Source organism: Vigna radiata, unplaced genomic scaffold (genome assembly GCF_000741045.1).
Source record: "Vigna radiata var. radiata cultivar VC1973A unplaced genomic scaffold, Vradiata_ver6 scaffold_154, whole genome shotgun sequence".
NCBI lineage: Eukaryota > Viridiplantae > Streptophyta > Magnoliopsida > Fabales > Fabaceae > Vigna > Vigna radiata.
Genome location: NW_014542916.1, coordinates 574212 through 596606, shown reverse-complemented (window position 1 = coordinate 596606; position 22395 = coordinate 574212). Strand labels below are relative to the sequence as shown.

Here is a 22395-nt window from a genome sequence, read left to right as displayed (position 1 = left end):
TTTAACATCATTTGAATATCATAAGATATATTAATAATTGATTTGTAATATATTGATCAAAAATATATTTTATAATAAATATCATCATAGTCAAATCAAAATTTAACTCGTAAAATTGTAAAAATATATAGTTTTACATAATAATTCTGATTTAGATCTCATGTATAATCATCACAGAACGAAATTATTAACAAAATCGTAAAATTATATGATTTTTTTTATACATAAATTACTTGTAGTGTCACTTGTTCACCTTTTTAAGTGAATGAGTTGAGTTGAAATAAAACATAAAGCTCATTAAAAGTTACACTATCTATTCATTCTCTTGACCAATGCAGTTTTAATTAAAACAAATTAAAATCTAATTAAAAATTAAAGGTGTTTTTGTACATAATTCTTCACCTTCTTATAACTAAATCAATGAGTTTGAATTAAACTATTATATATATATATATATATATATATATATATATATATATATATATATATATATATAGACACACACACATTCTATTATCTGTAATTTCACAATCATAATTTTGTCATTTTTTCATTATTTTAACCATAATCTGAATTTAAACTCCCTAATTAATATCCTACCTAATTATATTTCAATTGATTTTCTTGTAAGAATTTCAATCTGATTAGTCAAATATTAAATATAAAGCAGCAGAATTTAATTTATGAAGTCATTAAAAATATTTCATTTAATTTTACAATGCACGTATTAAATTCACCTTCGTCAACCTCCATTGGTACCTTGATTATGTTTGAGGTACATGTTTGCATTTGTTTGTGGTGGACCATTTTTCTTTCTACAAAAGATTGTTTTTCTTGTCTCTTTTTTCTATGACACGCGTGGTCCCTTTAGCTTAATATATGGCATTTTTTTACTATTTTTCCTTCCTTCTCGTGATTGTGTAGTGGTGAAATTAATTGAGAATATTGGAATATAAAACAAAATGATTGTGTGTTAGGTTCGTGCAAGTCTAATGATTATGATTTAATTGAGAATTATAATTGTTTAGGGTTCAAATAGTAGGAAATTGAGATTAGAAACTTGAAATTTGATCATAATGTATGTCAAAAAAATAATGGTATGATTAAAGAACAACTTAAAATACCTCTGTGTCTTATATGGTTATTAAAAGAGTTTTCAGATAAAATATAAATATTTTGCTACAACATCTTTAGTCCAGAGTTTAAAAGTAGAATTTTAAACTTAAAAATGTGAGTCTTACTATTAATAATAATAATAATAATATAATAATAATAATAAGCATATCAATTTACTTAATTGTTTTTAATTAGTGTTTTATTCATAATTAGTCTTACTTGATTTCAAAAATTAGTTCAAAATAACTAGAAGTCAATTTCTCAAATTAACATGTCCATCTAAAGTCATTCCACAAATCAATTCATTCGATTTATTTTATACATTAACACTTTACATTCACGTTGCTTATTAAAGGTGAATCTCAAACAAGTAAAAATCAAAATTAAACAATAATATAATTTTATTAACACAGTCACAATAAAGTGTAAATTATTGCTACCTTATATAAAGCTTTTAGATTCACCATGTTCACAAACTCTATATCTCACATGTTACTTTAATTATACAAAAAAAGTTTAAATTAATGATTTGAATACAACTTTGTCATCACAAAAAAGCAAAGAGGCATAGAGAACTACTAAGGTCAAAAACAAGCTTATAAGTACCACATACAAATTGACCAAGGATTGACTTAAGATAAAATACAATTTTAACTTATTATATTTGCAAAACTAATCACTTTATTGTATTATCCTTTATGCTGGGTATACACAGCTCTTGACCGATCTATCATAGAGTAAGGAGCAGACCGTTGTTCCCCAAAGTGGACAACAGCATCAGGTTCAAATGTCTTGAAGGTTTCAGATAAGAACTCAAAATCACATATGTCTCCAATGTAGAGCTCAATATTTTTTCCAGTGAGAGATTTCCAACAATGAAGACGATTCTGGATGGAGGAAATTGGTGTTAGAGACTCCAGTCCAAGCCGGTGATCAAAAAGGCGTCGCACAAGACTGTCAACAATGGCAACCTCGTAACCCTTGTTAGAAAGATGGAGAGCAGTTGCCCAACCACAGTATCCATCTCCACCAATGACCATGACTCTCTGTGGTTTAAAAGGATTACCAGAGCTAGTTTGAACTGGGGTTTCCTGGCTAGTTGAAACTGCAGCAGCATGTACTGATAGAGAATGTTTTCTTAGCTTCTGTTCNTGCAAGAAAAACCCTCTAGATGAAGGTTTAGAATTATTGCAAGAAACCGCTATTGAAAATGGTGTCGAGCATTGCTTAAAAGGTTTTAAGTAAGGTTTATTTCTAGAGCAGATAGTNAANGAGTAAGAGGATGATAGCAATTGAGCCATCTCAATCAGAGGATCCTCTAACTACGTTCAGCACACTCCTGAAACAAGAATTAAAAACCCATCACTTGCATTTCACTTTGAACAATACTAAAACATTTACTTCATCAAGCAAGTAATAATTATTCAAAGACTCATCAACATTATTTCCAACATTGTGAATCAAAAGCAAGTAACCAAGAGTGAATACTTGTAATACCAAGAGCATACATCAATACATAATAAATCTCACAAATAAAAATCAACAAAAGGAAAGGAATAAACCCACTCAGAGAAATGCATAATAAGCGTATGTATACATTATTTTAGTTAAGAAAAAAAGACAGGAATACCAACTGGCTAGGGTATCACATCAGAGTGAAGAGCTCAAATCACTCACATTTCATGACCTTAAAATATTGAACACCATATTCCCAAAGCCATTCATTTGCCTTGCACTTTCTTTTGCAAAAGAGAATAGAAATGATTTCCGTCAATAAAAATCCATTCATTATGATGATCCACGGTGTCATTAACCCAATTTCAAGCTTTGGCGGATCAGAAGAACGTGACAAGAGAAACAGAAAAACTTTTGAATTGCACAAGCAGGCATCAACACAATACGAAACATGGTGAATTAGTAGGGTGTCAGTAGCAAATTACTACAAAGAGAACTTCAAGTTGTCACCTTTCACTCCCTCTAAAGATACTAACAGTCATTTAACTCATGCCCACATCAAAATGTAGAAAGATGGAAACAAAACATAGTCACACATTTGCTGAAGGTGTAACTGGTGTTTCTGAATTATAGGCTAAGCTAATTATATTTATGTGACACACTCATTATGCTTTCAGGCAGAGATTGTTGTGTCCACGGTTGAAGCTCCAGCTCCACAACCTCACAAAAACACCACCCACTTTGCTGAATATCAAATACGGATGAAGAGAGTATTAACATTCAAACCTTCCAGTGATGTTAGATCCCAAAAGGTTGTTAGCATCGAAAAGTTTTAAAGATTGGTCAAGTGAACAGAATAACCCATATTTCATAATCACTTTTCAATTCATACATATTTTTCCTCTTTCAAAGAACTTACAAAATAACAAAGACAAAACTAATTCTTCCACTCCAAGTTCAAAATTCAACAAAAAAAAAAAAAACCGTTTGCAAAATGCATCAAAGCTCGTCCTCCATCCTCAAGTACTCTCCCACATCGGCCTGGTGCAGAACAACGATGCCATTGGGATCCAACTTCCTGCAATCCTGCGTAGACTTCGCAGCGACACCGAAACCCAACGGCACATCCGCCATGGAAAATACAACAACTCCGTCGCCGGCGGCAATGTTGTCCGTGATTCTACCCAACGCGCTCTTCAAAACGTGGTTTCCGTACAAGAAAGACATCTCAGACTGAGGTTTGAGCCATACCTTGTGCTTGGCGTTGGCGGCGAGCAAGTTTAGGGCCTGGACGGTGAGGTGGAAGCTGCCGCCGTGGGTGTACTTGCCTATGCAGGTGCCGAGCGAGACAAGGTTAGGACGCGCGACGTTGGTGGCGCGCTTGACGAGGGACTCGCTGGCATAGTAGATCTTGTTCTTGTGGAGGCGGAAGCAGTAGCGGCCAGGATTGGCGTCGGGGCCCTCGTGAGAGGGATTCTCGACGATGTTCTTGAGGTTGTTTCCGACGAATTTGAAGAGTTTTTCGAACACTACGCTCGTCTCCTTCTCATCCAAAGGTCTCATCTTCCTCTTTCTCTCTTGCTCCCTCCTTCTAGGGTTTTACAAGAGTTTTTGGTTTTGGTTTTGTTCACTTTGGAAGATGAAAAAGAGACTAATGCCTCAAAAAGAGACTAATGCCTCAAAAAGAGACTATGTGTGTGTGAGATCTTTTGTTGTAGATTAAATTTGAAAGTAACTGAATTTAAATAAATAAGGATTTAAAAAATAAAAATGTTAAATAATTATTTTGATTTAAAAATAATTAAATTTAAATAAACTATGTTAGTGGTAAAATCAGAAAGAAAATACATACACTCTTTTTTTTATTATAGATAAAAGTAAAAAAAAAAACTGAATTTAAATAAGTAATGATTTAAAATAATACAATGTAAAATAATTATTTTAATTAAAAAATAAAATAATTAATTTTAAACCGACACTCAAGATAAAAATAAAAATGCAATTATAAAAAAGATAAATCCAAAAAGATCCTTAATTAAGCAATAGAGAAGGAGAGGTAGAATAATATATATATTAATCATAAAATCAAGGGAAAGAAACAGATTAAAAATAAAAATGCAATTATTTTAGTTTAAATCAAAAGTATTTAAAAAATAAAATTAAAAAGAAAATGTAGACACGTATAAAATATACAGGTATAAATAAATCGAAAATGTTTTAAATTTATCCTTAACTAAAAAGAAAATGGAATTTGAAAACATATTTCTCTTTTGCCCTAACTACAAGATACCGTGACACTGTTGCTTCAATCCACTTTGGCTTTCGTCCCCAACATTTGCTTCGCATTCGTACCCCAGTTTCAGTCCACCTTCAGTGTAGCTTTCAATCTAGCTTCAGTCGAGTCAAGGAGCTCCAAGTCGTGCCCTCGAAATCCATTTCCCTCTGTCAAAATTGCAAGTCAGTGGGACGACGACGGTGAGAGCTCATTCCATTTCTTTATCTTTTGCCTTTCCACATTATCAATTTTTCATTCCTTAACTGCACATAATCCACTGTTTTAATTGTAATTGTTTTCTTTTGGTTGGGTTTAAATGCTTGTTTGGGAGGTAGGGTTTTGTTGGCCATTTTCTCATTGTTTTAAATGTGGGCATATCGGTTGGATTTTCTTTTGAGTGTAGGTCCTGTACATTTCATTTCAAGTGGCTTTTATTCGGATTTGTATTGGTGTAGTTGTGTTGTTTTCTTGAAGAGTACAGAGTTGAATAGATTCATTTTCCTCTGCTGTAATCGTTGGGTGGGTGCTTGTTGATATCATAGGGTGTAATTCCAAATGTAATGTTACTCTGTAATGTATAAAAGGGTAAGTATAGCATGTAATATGACCTATGCTTCCATCTAAATTTTATAGTTTTTATTAATTTGTTACGTAAATTGAATTTTGATTTGCATCTTTTTTAATCTGAGAATTTTTATTGAAGTAAGCTCATGCTTGTCTCTGTCTATTGCAGGAACTTCATGAACAGTAACTCAGTTTATGTGAAGATCATAAGAGGAAGATGAAGAGACATTGTAGGCTTTGGTGGCCAAAGCAACTTACATCAAATCAAGTATCATCGCCTAGTATTTTGTTCGGGTGGTTTGTCACCTGTTCACCATCATCCTTTGACTTGATTGTAGCCTTTACTTACAGTGAAGGCTTGCTTTCTAGTTCTAGTACTAGCATTGAGGTACAAAACTGAATTTGAGTTCACAATTCCTTTTCCTTGCATACAGTTTAGATTAAGGGACTAGGAGGCACTAACACTTCTATAAATATCGTTTTGCCATGTCCCCCACTTTTTGGACACGACAATTGTCAAACACTCCTTCAACACATGGTTCAACATGTGTCCAACGCTCCTCAACTGTGTCAGAAGTGAACAGTACTTTTTCAGATTAGACACCTTCTGGATACATCTCGGACACCTCTTAAAAACGGCTTGAGTATGAATACAAAAAGTAAACTGACGTCTATTATTGGTCAAACACTTCATAGATGCTATTATTGTAAAAAAGTAAAAAGAAATTAAAGAAAACAACTTTTACTTTAAATAATGCAATCCTAATTATTAAAAATTGAGTTTTAAGTCTAATTCAACCTCACAAAACCGGTTTGTAAAGTGGTTTGCACTTGCATATATACTTCAGATTAGTCTTATCTCTATTCAATATTGGACTTCCAACACTTTTCTTCATGTCGAGGTATATACTTCTCGTGTGTGGGACTAAACATTAATGGGTGGTCTGATTGCGGTCCAATAGTGGGTGGAATGATATGTCTAACAAACACAAATCTCGTTAAGATAAGCTTTAACCCATGATTCTGATACCATATTAAAAGGTGAACTTTAAATGTAACTCAATCTCACAAAACTGACTTGTAAAATAAGGTTTGCATTCACATGTATACTTTAATTGATCTTTATCTCTAATCAATGTGAGACTTCTAACAAAAATAACATTTTCTGAAGTTTGTATCTATTAAACTTAACTAGTTATTTTAGCTACTAAGACACATGTTTCTTAATTAAAATTCTATTGTGAGGGCTGCTATTATATGGAGAGTGCAGCAAATATGTTTATAAGGAAAGTGTGAAGTATATTAATGCTAAATTTCAATTGAGATAGTTATCATTATTATATATATGTATGCATGCATGCATACATACATGTGCGGAGATATATGCATGCAGTCACATATATATGACATCAGCTTTCGCCACGTCCACTATTTTGGATATTAGCCGTGTCCCAGTATCCATGTAAGTGTCATGTCTAAGTTGGAGTCCATGTTTCTTTGGTAAATTAAATTGAATAGCATTAGAAGCACTAAATGTATTGGTTGTATGTTTGTTATAATTATTAATTGCAGAAGAAATTTTGGGTTTCCTTTTTTGTTATAGTAGTGTAGTTACTGCAAGAGTTTAATGTTTATTTGGGCATGAACATTTTTCCTCTTAGAATATTCAGTTTGGTTTGTCTTTGTGTGTGTGTGCGCACGTATATATGACGTCATTGATGTCGTCGTGTCCTAATTTTTTGACACTAGCATGTCCGGTGTTCATGTCCGTTTCGGAATCTGAGCCAACAAATGGAATAGTAATACTAGGAATGAATATATTGGTTGTTTGCTGTCACAACTATTAATTGTAGAGGAAGTTTTGGGTTTCTGAGCGTTATTTTCATGGTTAATATTTACCCAAATATTAGGTTCATGTGTGTAAAATTTATTGGAATATGTTCACAAATTTGTGGAAAAGCCATGAAAAAGTTTAATGGTAAAATGATCTGGACAGGCATTAAATCATACTTGAAAAGGTGCATAAGTACTTTGTTTGCGTTAGTTATTAAAATCTTCATTCTATGACAATATGAATGTGGTGGGAGAAATCCCACTGTTAAGTCCTTTTTAATGATTCTCTCCTTCCTACGTGTTGTCTTTGGTGGTTTCTGGAATAGTATAGTGTAACAAGAATGACTGACATAAAGAACTTCTACTCTCTAGGGGATCATTCATGACGCATGTGGGAGAATGCCTTCATCTCTTGAGGATAAGTCCAAGTTCTCTGTACTTGGCCTGTCTGTCACTCACCCTACTGCTAGTAATAGTTTGATGAATGAGACGGAGTATGACAAAAGGAAGTTATCTGAGTATGGCAATGCATTGGAAGAGGGAAGTACAGATACAAAGAATAACTGTAGGAGTTGCCGTTGCTTCCAGTTAGATTGTTCATTGAGGAAAAGTAGACAATATGTTCTTGGAAAAAGTAACTGGGTCCTGCTCACATTTGATTCTCCTGGGCATAATGATCTAGGACTGCAAAGGCTTCCAAATCTGCACCACATTCATTGGAATGGACAAATTCTGTCACAATATGATGTTCACGTATGTAAGTCATTATTTCTTCTACTTGCTTTGCTGCAAGTACTTGTGTTTTCTGAAGACTTTTACTGCAATCTCAAACAGATATATATGATACTCAACCACTTGTAGGTCATAATTTATGAAACACCTGCTTATGGTGCTCAACATTTCTCATTGTGTCATTTGAGTTCGTCGAAGGAGCAAGCTAAAGTTTCTATTAAAAACCCTAAGTGGGTCGAGAAGCTTCATAATAAGAAGCAATTCATTGATTTGGTAATGAGTTTACCTTATTCATTTTTGGGTATGCTGGTTTTTTTCTTCTTGTTAACCTGCCTTTTTGAAATTTCACCCCAGGATACAGTTGTTCTGGCAATTAATTGCACAGCTGCTGCTAAAAGAACTTTTGAGACACACCTGGTCCCAAGATCCTCAAGCCGGCTCACCATATTTCCTGTGTACACACTTTAACTACTGATGCATCATCTTTGGCTCACTTTTTTCTTCAAGACCTAATGATTTATTCTGTGACTTTTCAGGCTTGTTGTCATAGGGCATCTGTTTTCCATGTTTTTGGCTTCATTCTCCACCATGCTTTATATTATTCTTCAGTTTTTCCAAACGCATTTTAATTATGAATCCGAATCATGGATGTATGTGACATCAGCAAATGTATTCAAGAAAACTGCTTGGATAAATATGCAAATCCGCTGTCAGATATTATATTGGCCAATCGTTCTTCAGAAGAATGCCCTCAGGTAATATTAAATTTTAGGTAAACTGTATCACTTTGTGTGATTGGTGGTGGGCTTCTAATTTTGGATATGTCTGGCTCTGATATTTGACAAAGTCATTGTAAATTAGTTTCCGTAGAAGACAAGTTTTGGTGGGGGGTTGTTAACGGAACCAAACCCATCTAAACTGGTAAAATTTATCATGTTTCAGTTCAGTTTCTTTACAGTACAAAAGGGGCATAAGGCTCCACCAAGCGGGGTTTGGGAAGGATAGAGGTGTGTAGTCTTAAACCTTTAAGTCAGTAGGCTGTTTCAAGGATTTGAATCCATAATATCCTGGCCATGATGTGGAAACCTTATAGTTATCCAAGGCTCACCCTTTGATTCCTTACTGCTATCACATAATTTTGGAGGTTAGATTAAACCATGTGAACTCAATCTATCGTGAATACATTCTGATGGGTTATGGGATTGGAATAACATAACATATAATATTGATATTAGTACTTTTAGGTGTCTTGACTATGGTAGCTGAATCAAGGTTCAAATTGTAAATGGAGGAGTGGGCTTTTTCCCTATTCATGAATCATGTGGTTTATGATTAAATATATCATATTGTCCTTTTCAAGGTTCAAATTGTAAATGGAGGGGTGGGCTTCCAAGATCAGATTGTCCTTTTCAACCTGTTGCTTCAAATATATCATCGTAATCTCATGGTATGATGGTGACTTAAATTCGGCACCATGTTTGGCAACCAACTCAAGCATCCTCTTGAGCTCTTCACTTTTTGCTACACTAAAGGGAATGACATTGTTGCAGGATCAGTCCTTACACCAATCCCACTAACTCTTATAGGAGCCTCACCTAAACCACTTGATGCCATTTTTTTTCTTCAAATTCTATATAAACCCGAGCTCCCAGCCAAGGCAAGCGAAACAAGAAAAGAAACAAAGGCAAGGAGCTAAACAAAAAGTAGAACAGAGGGTAAGCATAGCTGATCACAAGGGCAGGTAGCGAGCATTGGCGACTGCAAGGGCAGAAAGTGCTGACGACTGTGATGGTTGGGATCACTGGTGACTGTGACAATGACGATTAGCACAAGGGATTGAGGTAAGCAAGCACTAATGACGACGAGGGTGGTGAGTGCCACTGAGTACGAGGGTGGTGAGTGACAAGGACTGTGGTGTCGACAATGGTCATCACTAGTGAAGCTCGAGCCTCATGTGGGTCTCCTCCTTTGGTTCTGATATTCAAATGTAACCCTAGCAGTCTAAAGGTAAGGTTTTTCTTGGGTTGGGTTGGCCAATTTTTCTTATTAAAAATGGGCCATCAAACCCTAATATCATAGGAACAAAAAGGATCTACACAACCCACGATCCTTTGATTTAGTGACCTCCTTGCATACTTGCTCTGATCTGTGCTGCTTCCAATCCGCTCTCCGTGTTAGCTTGCTTGGTGGTCCAAACTCACATCGTGCGAGTTTGTGATTTTACTTGCAATTTTAACAACACTGGATATATGGTTGATTAAGTTCAAGATATGATTTATTTATTTTTATATTAAATAGGGAGATATGATAGGGAAATATCTTAACCAAATATTTCCAATTGTTAGATATTGATTTTGTTTTAAATTATTCTTGCCATTGAGTAGTATCTTTTTGAGTGTATTAAAATATTTTGCAAGGTATTTATTATCTGAACCACACCTAGGAACTATGGTTTGAAACTGAACCTATCCTGGAACAGTCTTTTGATTTGTGTATTTCTTTAGAAACACATTGTTTGGTCCCATTTTTGAATTTCATGAATTGTAAAAAATGGTTTAGTTTGTACTTAAGTCTTAAAGCTTAATAAGACGTACCAAACTGAACCTTACCAGTAAAAACCTACTTTTGGTGTACCTCTTAAGCCTAAAATGACATGGTTTAGTCTGAAACAAATTTTATTGGTTGAAATTGAAAACCTTACCACACAAAATTTTTGTGTACCTCTTAACTATTTTTTCATAGCTTATCTTGGTCCTTTTCACGGCGCCTTCTTCTGATAAATATAAGTTAATTTATCTAATAAATTATATGTTCATATTTTAAGGCAATTATTTACTATTCTTAAACTTATAACTTTTGTTCTTGATTTTATGTTTTCTCCATGTTTAATACGGTTCTTTTGTGTTCAAGGTCTGAGTCATGTGTTGAATATGTAGAGAAAGCTGCGATGCATAGGCATTCTATGTGGTCAACTTTGGTTGTTGATATTCTCCTTGGAAACTTGGTTGGCTGGACATTTTTATATCACAGAGAACCAATTTGCCTTTCAGTTTTGAATTTCATGCATGGATTTTCAACGTTTTTGCGCTCTGGGTGTGTGTGGTTAATGGGAAACCCTGCAGGATTCAAATTGAATGCTGAGCTGGCTGGAGTACTTGGCATGGTTTCTTTGAATGCAGTCCAGATATGGTCAACACTCTGGATCTTTGTGGGTGTGGTCTTCAATTATATTATTCAAGGGCTTTCTGTTTTAGGAATCCTTTGTGGATTTACCGTACCTGCTGCTTTGATCATAGACATGATTGCTCTTGCAACTCTTCATGTTTCAACTCTACATTGGTTCATTTCACTTATATATTCATCACAGATACAGGCATTGGCAGCCTTGTGGCGGCTTTTCAGGTAATAATTTCTGGTATATTTTTTATTGCATTGAGTAAGTGATTTTAATGAGTATTGAATATCGTAATTTGCTATTTGTTTTATAAATTTATAGTTTTTAACAATCATTAAGATATTTACAGAGGGGTCTTTGTTTGCAATTGATAATATTTTGAAACGATTTCAGGAGGCATATACTCAACAAATAGAGACTAGTGAAGTGGTATTAGTAGTAAAAAGTTTCCTTTTTCTTGTGGAGAATTATAGTATTATACGTAGACAATCCTTCTTATGTTTGCTATTACGTGTTTAGTAAATTTGTAGATGACTTGCGATATCAGAAAAGGTTTGATCATAAGAGTTCCTAGTACTTACTAAGCCATAATATTTGCTCCACATCTCTGTAACTCTGTTATTCATTATCCGTTTTGAAGAATAACTATTATAGATACACAATTCTTTTGCATACATACTTCCTCTTCCTTCCATATTTTCATGAAGTTGCTTGCTACATTTGCAGGGGTCGAAAATGGAATCCTCTGAGGCGGAGGTTGGATAGCTTTGATTACACAGTGAAGCAACATATTGTTGGATCTCTATTATTTACGCCACTTTTACTTCTTTTACCAACTACTTCCGTTTTCTATATATTCTTTAGTATCGTGGACACAGCCATTAACCTTATCTGTCTACTGATTGAAGTAACTATTTCGATTATTCATACTACCCCTTATACCAAGATATTTCTTTGGTTGGTGAGGCGAGGAAGATTCCCTTCTGGAATATGGCTTGAAATTATCGGTTGTCAGAGTAATAGTACTGTGTCTGCACCAAGTATTGATTTTATGGATGAAATGACCTTACCCAAGGAGTCTTTGCATCTAAAGGATTTCAATAGAGAAAAATCTAGTATTCTAGTTTCAGTTCTCCACAGCAACTACTTGAGCATAGGTGAGGCCTGAAGCTATTATTACTTCTATTCGGTTGTCAAGATATGTATCTATGTTGATCAATAGGGAAATTGAATACGTGATATCATGCGTCCATGTGTACTGTAGCGTTTTTTTTTAATTAAAAATGTGTAGACTTTCTCTATTACTTTCTGGGGCTGTTGCTTGAAGAATTTAGATATATATTGTGAATTATCTGTGGTGTGTAAATCTGGCAGCAATGTCTTCTGTTTTGTTATCGTAATTTCCCTTCTGCCTTGTTGCATATCAAGTTTAAAACAACACATCATAGATCCTGACATTTTAAAACATTTTTAAGGAATATATTTGAAAACTTGATTGATATTTCAGCTTTTCGTCAGACTTTTCTTCGTGATTTTGATAGTTGTGACCTGGGAGTGGCGACAATTTGTATTATATGCGACTATACTTTTGCATGGACTAACATTATGTACTTTAATTGATTAAATTTCAGGGAAAGTTATCTTGCCTCACTACAAAACTGTATTTTTGGGAGTTTCTGGGTCATCCATCTCCACAGTGGCTTATGGAATCCTTATTGGACAAAGGTGTGATATCCTGGTGCCAAGTTCTCTGATGGTTTTATTGATTTCACGATCTTGTTGCTCTGATTTTTTGTTTAGGTTTATTTAATAATACTTTTGTTTTTTCATTTCTTTTTTGTATTTTTTCTTTTTCCTCCCTCATTGACCAGAATGCCATCTATGCGGGGCACCCTTCTACATTCACCAATGCCATGGACGTCCATGCCCTACAAAGAGTATTGGCGCCTCTGTCATGATTCACTTATTGCATGCTTCAGATGATAATGAATTCAATTATCCAGTTTTCACCCAACTTGCGCTACTCATGTCATTTTTTTTAATGGGTTAGAGGATGCTTCTTATTTCTTCGATTCTTCTACATTTCAGTATTCTCTCGAGTATGGTACAGTCGGTATTTTTTTTCTGCTTTTCCCATGCTTAGAATGATGTGTGCTCTAGAAGAGCAACATACTTTTAGTTTACTATGTAAATACATTGATTCTTCTCTTATGCTTGGGCGCGTATACTTTCTTCTCTCTTAATTGTGTGGTGAAAAATTGAAGATCTGTGTCATTACTGCTACTCTACTCTAATCAGAGATGGATTCAGCATACAAGTGGCACCCATTACTACTAGTTTGTGTTATAATTGTCGCATAAATTTAGGGTATCCATAGAATCCAGCAGAGCATGTCAGTTAGATTTTCTTTTCAATCAATTCATGATTGTTGACTGCTAGTTTATCTCTTCACCCATGTCCATTCTTCTGTCTTTTTTTCCTCACCGCAAAGAGGGGCAGCCACTATCTTCCTCATGCAAGAATATGACCCAACGTAACAGGCACTGCTTGTCACAATGTGTCTATATCATGCATATGAACAGAACAATCATAGTAATTTCATTATGATGTCGTTGAATTTGATTACTAATCGCGTGGTTAAAATCAATCAGGGTGTTCTTAAGGAAGGTTTTGTTATTGGACGAAGAACTTAAAAGTAAATTAATAGTGAATAAAAAGAATTCAGACAACATTATTTTTTGTTTATATATATTTAGAGAGGAAAATGGAAGGTATGGTAAAGATGGTGGTGATACACGCTCATGATGTAATGATGAGGAGGCTGGTGATAGGCGAAGGGGATGACAATGAAAATGTAATGAATAAGAGAATTATGGAGTTGGTTGACAAATTTGTATTTTCTCTTCCTTCTTTCCTATTTCTTTTTATGTTATGCAAGCCCAGCATGTTTAATGTTTTTTTTATTTTTAATATTAATTACATCCTAAAACAAAATTATAATTGATATGTGTAAAAAATTAAATGCTATGGTGTGAATGTCGTTAAATAATTCAACAAGTTTGTAACATTGTTTCAGTACTAAATCCACAAATTTTTAAATTTTTAAATTTGAGAGACTAAATTGATTGCAAGTTTCGAGTAATTCCATTTTTAAATCAACTCATCAACAACATATTTAACTCTTATTTAAATATAGGAGAATAATTAGTTTTTCTTCAAAGGATAAACTAGTTTGATATGACTGACATACACACATGGTCTTATTGTTTAAATGTAACGACTTTAATTTATATAAAAAAAGTTTGACATTTATAAACAAGCTTATGTCTTGAATGCATGTCTTTATTGGTATTGTGAAAAAAAATGTATTTTCAATTATCATTAGTGAAGTGTTATGAAGATTTCAAAACAACATGACATTTGGGCCACATATACTTCATTTTACCAAAACACATTGAATGTATGCTATTTAGTATATGTGTAGTAATAGCAGTGCTTGGCTCATAGTGATCATGACATTTTGTGTTAATGATAATAAGCTCTTACTAAACGATATAAAATTACCTTTGCTTATGAATACTTTTTAAAGAACTTGACTTTTTTCCCCCTTTATTAGAGTTTGAATATAGGATGCTGGTTACTATGTATGGGATTTCCAGTAAATTTCATTCAAATAGTTGAGCTTTTTGAAAGCCTTCCTAATCTTGTGCCAATTCCTTTATATATTTTTAGAGTAAACAAATTCATGTTCTTTTACCAACTCAAACACAATTTTAAAGATGGTTATGATACCCTTTTTATCATTTACACCTTTTCCTCTAATAATTTCAAGCATATATTTTTTTAATTCCAAGCGTTTCTATATGGATACTAAAAAAACATTGTTATTCTATCTCATCTATACACTTTCACTTTGCTTCCTTTCCTACATTGAAGACCTTGTTGCTTGATTTCTTAGTAAAACTTATTCTTTATGTTGAATGTTTTTTTATAATCATTGTTTTGTATTTTGTAAATATTATGGAAAAAGAGTTTGATTATATGCAACTTCGTTCCAAGATTAAGGATTTTGCTTTAGAGAAAAAAATTCCATGTCCATCAAAGAAAAAGAAGGGTGATGTTTCATAGTTGAATCCAAAGACATAGAATATAGACGAACACTAGGGTGCAATAAAAGTTTTCTATATATACACAATTTTAAAGATGATAAATATACTCATTTATATGGGTATTCTTCGATTCTATCCCTGTTTTGATGGAGAATCTCTATATTGACTAAGTATAATATTGATACTATTCGATTTTTTTGAACTAAGTATGTGGAGAAGGATGAGTATGTACATATCTGTTGTGTTTTCTATTCTAATACCCCTCTTCATTTAAATTACTAAAATATCCATAACTTACTAAAATATCCATAACTTATTAGGTAACTTAAAATACTTATATATATATATATGGATAATGATATTCAGACAACATTTTTTTAATAACATTTGAACATTGATTACGTGTCAATCTACGATTGTGTTTATGATTATTATTATTATTGATTGTGGAGTAATTTTGAACCAATCATAGATTGACACGTAATCAATGTTCAAATGTTGTTAAAAAAATGTTGTCTAAATATCATTATCATATATATATATATATATATATATATATATATATATATATATATATATATATGGGGTTTGCTATGTATGTTTGTTTTTCAGTTGGTACATTTTAGCAATGTGTACCGAGTTTTAGTAAACAAAAATGCCCTAATATATCATGGATTCTAAGTTTTAAGGTTGAAGGTATTTTAATAATTTTCGTTCTCAAAACTAAAAAAAAGAAACCCGAAACCCTCCAGACCTTTACTCACCTCTCTCATTCCTCTCAACCATTTTTCTTTCATCTCTCTCCCTCTAACCTTTTCTCTGTCATTCTTAATGTAGCTCTATTTGTAAAAAAATCAGAAACATTTGCATAACCTTAATCCACATTCACCACTTATCAAATTTGTTTTTCTCTCATTTCCATACTCTCCTTCACCCACACACAACATCCCACGACGCCACAATTGGTTACTCTTGCTTTGTTCCTTCATTTGTTTTTCCCTTTAATAACAAAATAATTGATGATGTTGATGTTGGTTTTTGATTGGAGGATTGTGTTATATATTTTTCCTTCTTATTATTAATAAATTTCATTTTTAATTTCTTATACACTTTTAATTTATTTCTCGTTTTTTTTAAATAAACTCAACTTTTGGATATTTTTTTCTTTTGTTTTCATTATTAGTCCACATTTTCAATCTTATTCCAGAGAAACCCTGAAGGTCCAATTCTAATAAATTTTCTAACTTCGAATTTGAACCATATGGTAAAGTGCACCTGAGATAAGTCGAGTTATGTAAATAAAAGGTAAAAGATTAATTTTTCTTTTCAGATAAATATCACTAAAGATAATTGATAAATTTTTAAATAAGTATTATTTATTAAGTATAAAATTAATAAACTTTTGTACAACAATAACATTATTTTATTCTATAAGATGAATATTCAAAACAGTGAATCATGATAAAAAAGACAAAATGTCTTATAAATTTATTTTTAAAATGAAAATTAAAAAATAAAATAAAAATATTCATCGTAAATTTTAAATATAATCAACATATTAAATACTTTTATTATAAATTTTAATTATATAAAAGACAGATGAATGAACAGAAATTGCGGTGTCGCAAGTTGTTGTGTATGAGTGAGGGAGAATATGGAGATAAGAAAGAAACAAATTGGATAAGTGAGGAAGGTGAATTAAAATTAGGCAAGTCTGATTTTTTCAATTGCGACAATAAGGATGACAAAGAAAATGTTGGAATGAGAGAGATGAAAGAGAAACTGTTGAGAGGAATGAGAGAGGTGAGTAGGGGTTTGGAGTGTTTTTTGTTTTTTTTAGTTTTGAGAATGAAAATTATTAAAATATCCTTAACTTAAAACTTAGAATTATGATATATTAAGATATTTTTGTCTACTAAAACCCGATACACATTGCTAAAATGTATCAACTGAAAAACAAACATACATGAATTAGCAAACCTATATATATATATATATATATATTCTCTTAGTATTTAGTTTCATAGTTTTTTTTACACACTTTTTCCTCCTCTTTTCTAATTTTTTGACTTTTCTATATTCATAAATTTCACTCACATCTCAAGGTTCTTTCCCTCTTATTACAATTACACTTTTTTTTTTCATAGTTATGTTCAAATATTATATTATCAATTTCAGTAAATCAAACAATTTTTAAATTTCATATTTAATTATTTTTATTCAATTTTAGTATTTTTATCACTGCTTATTTATTTTTACACGTGGGAATGCTTCTCTCTTTCTCAATTTTAATTATTTAATGACATAAACCCTTCATTTATTTTATAATTTAAAAAAAAACTTATCTTTATTTTTTTTCATCCTTAATATTTGCTTCATTTGTAGAACTTTTTATTTCCTCAAAATACTTTTATTGTCTCTTAACAATTCAACTAATTTAATATTTAGAAAGTTTTATAAGATCTCCAATGTACTTTTTATCTTATTACATCTTTAATTATTATTTTTTCCTTTGTGCAATTTTGTTCAATGATGTGTCAAATTGTTTTTAAAACACACATTAGATAATTTTTACTTCTTTTTAATATTTTTATTTATTATTATTTTTTATCATGTAGAACACTATTTTAATATTTTTTTATATAATTATTTTTATTTTCTAACTCATTTATATAAATGTAATTTTACTATTGTAGTTTTATGAAAAAGTTTATTTACTATAATATATTTTTTCTCTCTCAATATTTCATGAACCTTTTCTCCTTTCTCTTATTCTGCACCATCTTTTTCTCCATTCTCCTTGTCTTCTACACCACCTTTTTCACTTTTCCCACTGAAAACAAAATACTAATTAAGTTTAATATAAAATAAAGAACATAGAAGTAAATTATTTATAAAATAAAATTGATAAGTTGGATTTGGGTATTATAAGACTTAGCATATCCTCATATCCTCATATAAAGTTATAAATGGAGAACAGTGGGTGAGAACCGTGAAACATTTGATATGATAGGTATAGACAGAAATTATGGGTTTGAGTAAAAGCAAAAACCTCTTTAAATGTGCTGAATACAGACAATGTTCCTTCACGAGCTCAATCCAACAGAACAAACTGAATACCTAACCCTCACTGGTTCATATGGACGGTTAACACTTCCCACCTTTTTCTATGCATAAAAAATCCTACCCCATTCTAAAAACTCCACAACTTTAGTCCTCTACTTTATTTATTTCTTCAATCAATTAATTTTACAAGTTAACAAATTTAATATAAAATATCAAAACTATCATTTTCAAAAATTATGAAATATTCTCCATTCTTTTAATGTGCGAACCAAATCAAAAATTGTTCATTCCAAAATCTAGCTTCTAAAGCAAAAATATCCATACAGTTAAACCTAACATAATCAAAGCAATGTTTTTTTACTAGCGGTGATAAAAAGCGACCACATAGTATTCCAATGACATACTAAGACCAAAACATCTCTATCCACAGCAAAAAAACGCCACATTTTCACAAGATTTGTTTGATATATAATGTGATTCAAGGGCTGAAAAGGATTGCTGCAAAATGTGAAGGACACTTCTAAAAAAACCAGCAAAAAGACTGCTACGACTTGAAGATCAAAGGGTGAAAAAGAAAATACAGCAAATGCATAAACTGGTTCACGGGAATGGTATTGTTACTGAAAAGGATTCTCGTAGTGGCAGGTCTATATAAAGGACAAGGCAGAGAAAGGCTGAGAGGTTAGTGTACGGTGTTTCCTAGTTCTTGTGTCACATTCTGAGTTAGTTACTCTGAGACTGCATTGGGAAATCACATGGGGATGCACATGTGAGGTGACAATATGTCATTTTCACACTAACCATTCACATGAAAAACTCCATCAGCCCCTAGTTTTAACTTGTAGTAAGATTTAGCAATTATTCACCATGCTTTCTTTGTTTCTTTTCATTTTCGATTAACTTATCAGTCCCTAGTTTATAGGTTTTGGCTCCTCTTTGTGGTCTAACTCACCAGCACTAAAAGGGTCTTTTCTGATCTTTCACTCCTTTTCTTCATTTGTCACCAATTCATCCACATTTTCGGTTGTCATTTTTGAACAATTATTGTACTTCAGAAGGAATGACTGAAAATGCATGTTTAGCAAAAGGGTTGCTTACAGAAAGTATTTTTCTTTCAGAATACTGCTAATTAAAGTAACTGTTTCACCAAAATAAAATTTACTAGGATTTGCTAGCCTATTTGTGCATTCATTTGAGAAATTACAGGGTTTGCTAAACTACTACTAGTGTGTTCGGTTTCAAGGTGACAATTAAAACCACACTGAACATGTTTTGTTCATCTGTTTTAAAACAGTGTCAGAATGTCTAAAGTTATTCAGTACCATGCTGATAATTCATTTTTTCTTGCACAATTTTGATGTCAGAGAGTAACTTCAAGACTGTCATGATTTTTATGATGTGATCTTTCACATTTTCTAATATGCACAACCTTTAAAAGAAGGAAATCATACATAACTCATATGTATATGTGTCTACTCATAAATGATTCAACTAGCAAAATGGATGGGGTGGAAAGGGTAGGGAAGGATGCGCTTCTAATTGTATTTGACTAAGCAGAGTATGCAATTGTCTTTTTCTGAAAACAAAGTTAGGAGTGTTGCTTTTTCCATCTAAAACAAAAAGATAGTTTTATTACATTTAGTGCCTCATTTTATCTATAAAATGGACTCAAAATCTCATGTGTCACTAGTTTCTGAATACCTCACTGTTTCTTCTTCTCTCAGTTTCTTTGTGTGAGGTCCATTTTTAGCAATGGGAAGAAAGCTAAGCATCGTTGTGCTCTTCTTTGTTCAAATGCTGCTTCTTCTTGTACAAAACCATGTAAGCCAAAGCAAATCCTATAGTTCTGTTTCTCATTTTCTGATAACTCCAACCTCAGCTTTAGTAGTCTTACTCTGTTAATTAAGCCCTGCATTGTTACTCCCACTTGAAAGTCTTTAACTTTTTGCTCACAATTGTACACTTCATTGTTTCAGGATGATGTTAGCTTAGGGTCATGCCGTTCTTGATTTAGTTTGTTAATCTTGTTTATTCTGACCTGAAATGGCAACAAAGTAGAAAATGAGAGTTTAGGAATGGAATTAAATGTACAAGTGCATTAGCTATAACTATAAGTAATAAACAATACAATGTTGCTTCTTTAAGTCGTTTGTTGATTAATTTGCTCTTCTATCATTAGATTTCTCCAGCATGCTTTTTCATAACCTTTGGCTTTGATGCATAGGATATGTAAATCATCGTACACGATTTCTTTACTGTGTATAAACAACTTTTTTTTTTTTGCTGAAGGTGTAACTGGTGTTTCTGAATTATAGGCTAAGCTAATTATATTTATGTGACACACTCATTATGCTTTCAGGCAGAGATTGTTGTGTCCACGGTTGAAGCTCCAGCTCCACAACCTCACAAAAACACCACCCACTTTGCTCCACCTCCTCAGCCTAACAAAAACACTACACACTTTCCCAATGTGAGTTCTTCTTCTTCTTCTTTTGCTATAATGTGAGAATTTCTGTTTTGGTTTGATGAAATGATTAATCACATCACTCTTATATCTTATGACACTATCAACTTATTTAGAATCTCGAAATCTTTCCTTTTGTGAAACTCTTTCAAATCAGTAACAACATAGTATCACAAGTAAATGGAAGGAAATTTTTCACTATCATTTAATTAAGAGGTTCTCACCAGGCTAAAAGTATATCAATATTTTTGGCTTCAACACACTAATTTCCATGGAAATTATACCCTTGAGCTTTAAATCTTCATTTCTAAAACAGTTAACTAAACATCTTAGTGATTGCATGAGTGACCCACATGTTGATCTTTATTCCAACAAGTTTCTCAATTCCCTTTTATGTTAACTTATTGTCTGTGAGTTGCAGCGTGGCATCACTGAAGGCAGTCTTAAACCACAAGGTAATACTAAATTACTCACAACAGAGGACAGATTATGTTGCTAAAATTGCTTCCATCACAAATTCACAACAACTACTGGTTTAAAATAAAAGAATTGATCAGTGAAGTTATACAGCAGGTTCTTCAAGTTAATTCACTAGCTGCATTCATCAGTTTAACACTTATCTACCAAATATAATTTATTGGATTCAGCACTTATTTCTTCTCCCTTTTCTCTCTTTCTTTACATTTTTTTCTTCTGTATTTGTTTTGGAAAGTGATGATATTTCTTGAATGCAAAAAACTGCAGAATGTGGACCACGTTGCACAGCTAGATGTTCAAATACACAATACAAGAAACCGTGTCTGTTTTTCTGCCAGAAGTGCTGTGCCAAGTGCTTGTGTGTGCCTCCTGGAACTTATGGCAACAAGCAGGTTTGCCCTTGCTACAACAACTGGAAGACCAAAAGAGGAGGACCCAAATGCCCCTGAAGCTTCAAATTTCATCAATTAACTGTGTTTTTGGTTTAGATCTTTCAAACAAAAAGCTTGTGTTTGATAGTTGTTAATGCAGAACAATTCCATGTATTTATGTACCTTAATTTAATAATGTTTGTCTTTGTGTGCTTTGTTCTGCCTCAGGGAATAAGACAGAACACCTTCTGCATTGAATTTGTAGTCAAATTCCTTGCTAGAAATAGGTATACAAGACACAACAAACACACCCTATGCAAATGTTTGTCTTCTGGTTATGAAAATTTAAGTAGAATGTTATTCCTTAGCATTATTATAGAGAGCGTTGTTATTAAAAAACATACTAGTATCAATATATATTTATTGCGTTATGCTTATTATGTATTATTCACGCGTGAAGAAGCTCTAGACAAACCTGCTTATCTATAGCTCGTCTATATATATTCTCAAGGTTAAAACCTCTTTTTGTTCCCAGTTTTGGTTGCAAAAATTCGAAATGGTCCTCATATTTTTTTTGTGTTCAATTTGGTCTTAAAGAACGTAATCGGTGTTCAATTAAGTCCTTTTCACTAACTTCGTTTAAATTGTTAACGGTGAGCTGTCCAACTGTGCAGTCAGAGAATGTCATTTATTGACTGATGTAGATCTAATGAGGTTGATTTATTATTTTTGAAATTCTTTTTCTGATATTAGGCTTA

At 32.6% G+C, this 22395-nt stretch overlaps 3 protein-coding genes across 8 annotated transcripts; 2 read left to right on the top strand and 1 right to left on the bottom strand.

Moving 5' to 3' along the window:
• Window positions 1–1584: 1584 nt before the first annotated feature.
• On the bottom strand, window positions 1585–4271 carry LOC106752535 (60S ribosome subunit biogenesis protein NIP7 homolog). Of its 4 annotated transcripts, none has more exons than XM_014634232.2 (2): window positions 3556–3694; window positions 1585–2455 (listed from the first exon to the last, which is right to left on the bottom strand). In XM_014634232.2, exon 2 carries the CDS (start codon window positions 2415–2417, stop codon window positions 1806–1808), a length of 612 nt encoding a protein of 203 aa, XP_014489718.1. In that variant the 5' UTR covers window positions 2418–2455; window positions 3556–3694; the 3' UTR covers window positions 1585–1805. The 4 variants fall into 4 exon arrangements, with proteins under 4 accessions (XP_014489718.1, XP_022632883.1, XP_022632884.1 ...); XM_022777162.1 differs by lacking the exon at window positions 3556–3694 and adding an exon at window positions 2794–3540; XM_022777163.1 differs by lacking the exon at window positions 3556–3694 and adding an exon at window positions 3234–3540.
• A 531-nt stretch (window positions 4272–4802) lies between these two features.
• On the top strand, window positions 4803–13483 carry LOC106752578 (N-acetylglucosaminyl-phosphatidylinositol biosynthetic protein gpi1). Of its 2 annotated transcripts, XM_014634292.2 has the most exons (10): window positions 4803–5046; window positions 5580–5798; window positions 7616–7996; window positions 8105–8248; window positions 8330–8430; window positions 8512–8730; window positions 10886–11377; window positions 11877–12307; window positions 12782–12875; window positions 13022–13483. In XM_014634292.2, the coding sequence occupies exons 2-10, from the start codon at window positions 5628–5630 to the stop codon at window positions 13131–13133; spliced, it is 2145 nt and encodes a 714-aa protein (XP_014489778.1). In that variant the 5' UTR covers window positions 4803–5046; window positions 5580–5627; the 3' UTR covers window positions 13134–13483. The 2 variants fall into 2 exon arrangements, with proteins under 2 accessions (XP_014489778.1, XP_022632882.1); XM_022777161.1 differs by lacking the exons at window positions 4803–5046; window positions 5580–5798 and having other exon boundaries at window positions 7837–8000.
• Window positions 13484–19819: 6336 nt separating this feature from the next.
• On the top strand, window positions 19820–22015 carry LOC106752543 (gibberellin-regulated protein 6). Of its 2 annotated transcripts, XM_022777164.1 has the most exons (5): window positions 19820–19883; window positions 20050–20146; window positions 20685–20795; window positions 21211–21244; window positions 21534–22015. In XM_022777164.1, exons 2-5 carry the CDS (start codon window positions 20078–20080, stop codon window positions 21713–21715), a joined length of 396 nt encoding a protein of 131 aa, XP_022632885.1. In that variant the 5' UTR covers window positions 19820–19883; window positions 20050–20077; the 3' UTR covers window positions 21716–22015. The 2 variants fall into 2 exon arrangements, with proteins under 2 accessions (XP_022632885.1, XP_014489730.1); XM_014634244.2 differs by lacking the exon at window positions 19820–19883 and having other exon boundaries at window positions 19998–20146.
• Window positions 22016–22395: the final 380 nt, after the last annotated feature.

Excerpts from the sequence above, each read along its gene's own strand:
- LOC106752543 (XM_022777164.1), top strand. The coding sequence starts at position 20,078 with ATGGGAAGAAAGCTAAGCATCGTTGTGCTCTTCTTTGTTCAAATGCTG. Across the intron at positions 20,147-20,684 it reads TTCTTCTTGTACAAAACCAT|GCAGAGATTGTTGTGTCCAC; the intron begins GTAAGCCAAAGC and ends TTATGCTTTCAG. Across the intron at positions 20,796-21,210 it reads ACACTACACACTTTCCCAAT|CGTGGCATCACTGAAGGCAG; the intron begins GTGAGTTCTTCT and ends TGTGAGTTGCAG.
- LOC106752578 (XM_014634292.2), top strand. The coding sequence starts at position 5,628 with ATGAAGAGACATTGTAGGCTTTGGTGGCCAAAGCAACTTACATCAAAT. Across the intron at positions 5,799-7,615 it reads GTTCTAGTACTAGCATTGAG|GGGATCATTCATGACGCATG; the intron begins GTACAAAACTGA and ends TCTACTCTCTAG. Across the intron at positions 12,876-13,021 it reads GGAATCCTTATTGGACAAAG|AATGCCATCTATGCGGGGCA; the intron begins GTGTGATATCCT and ends CTCATTGACCAG.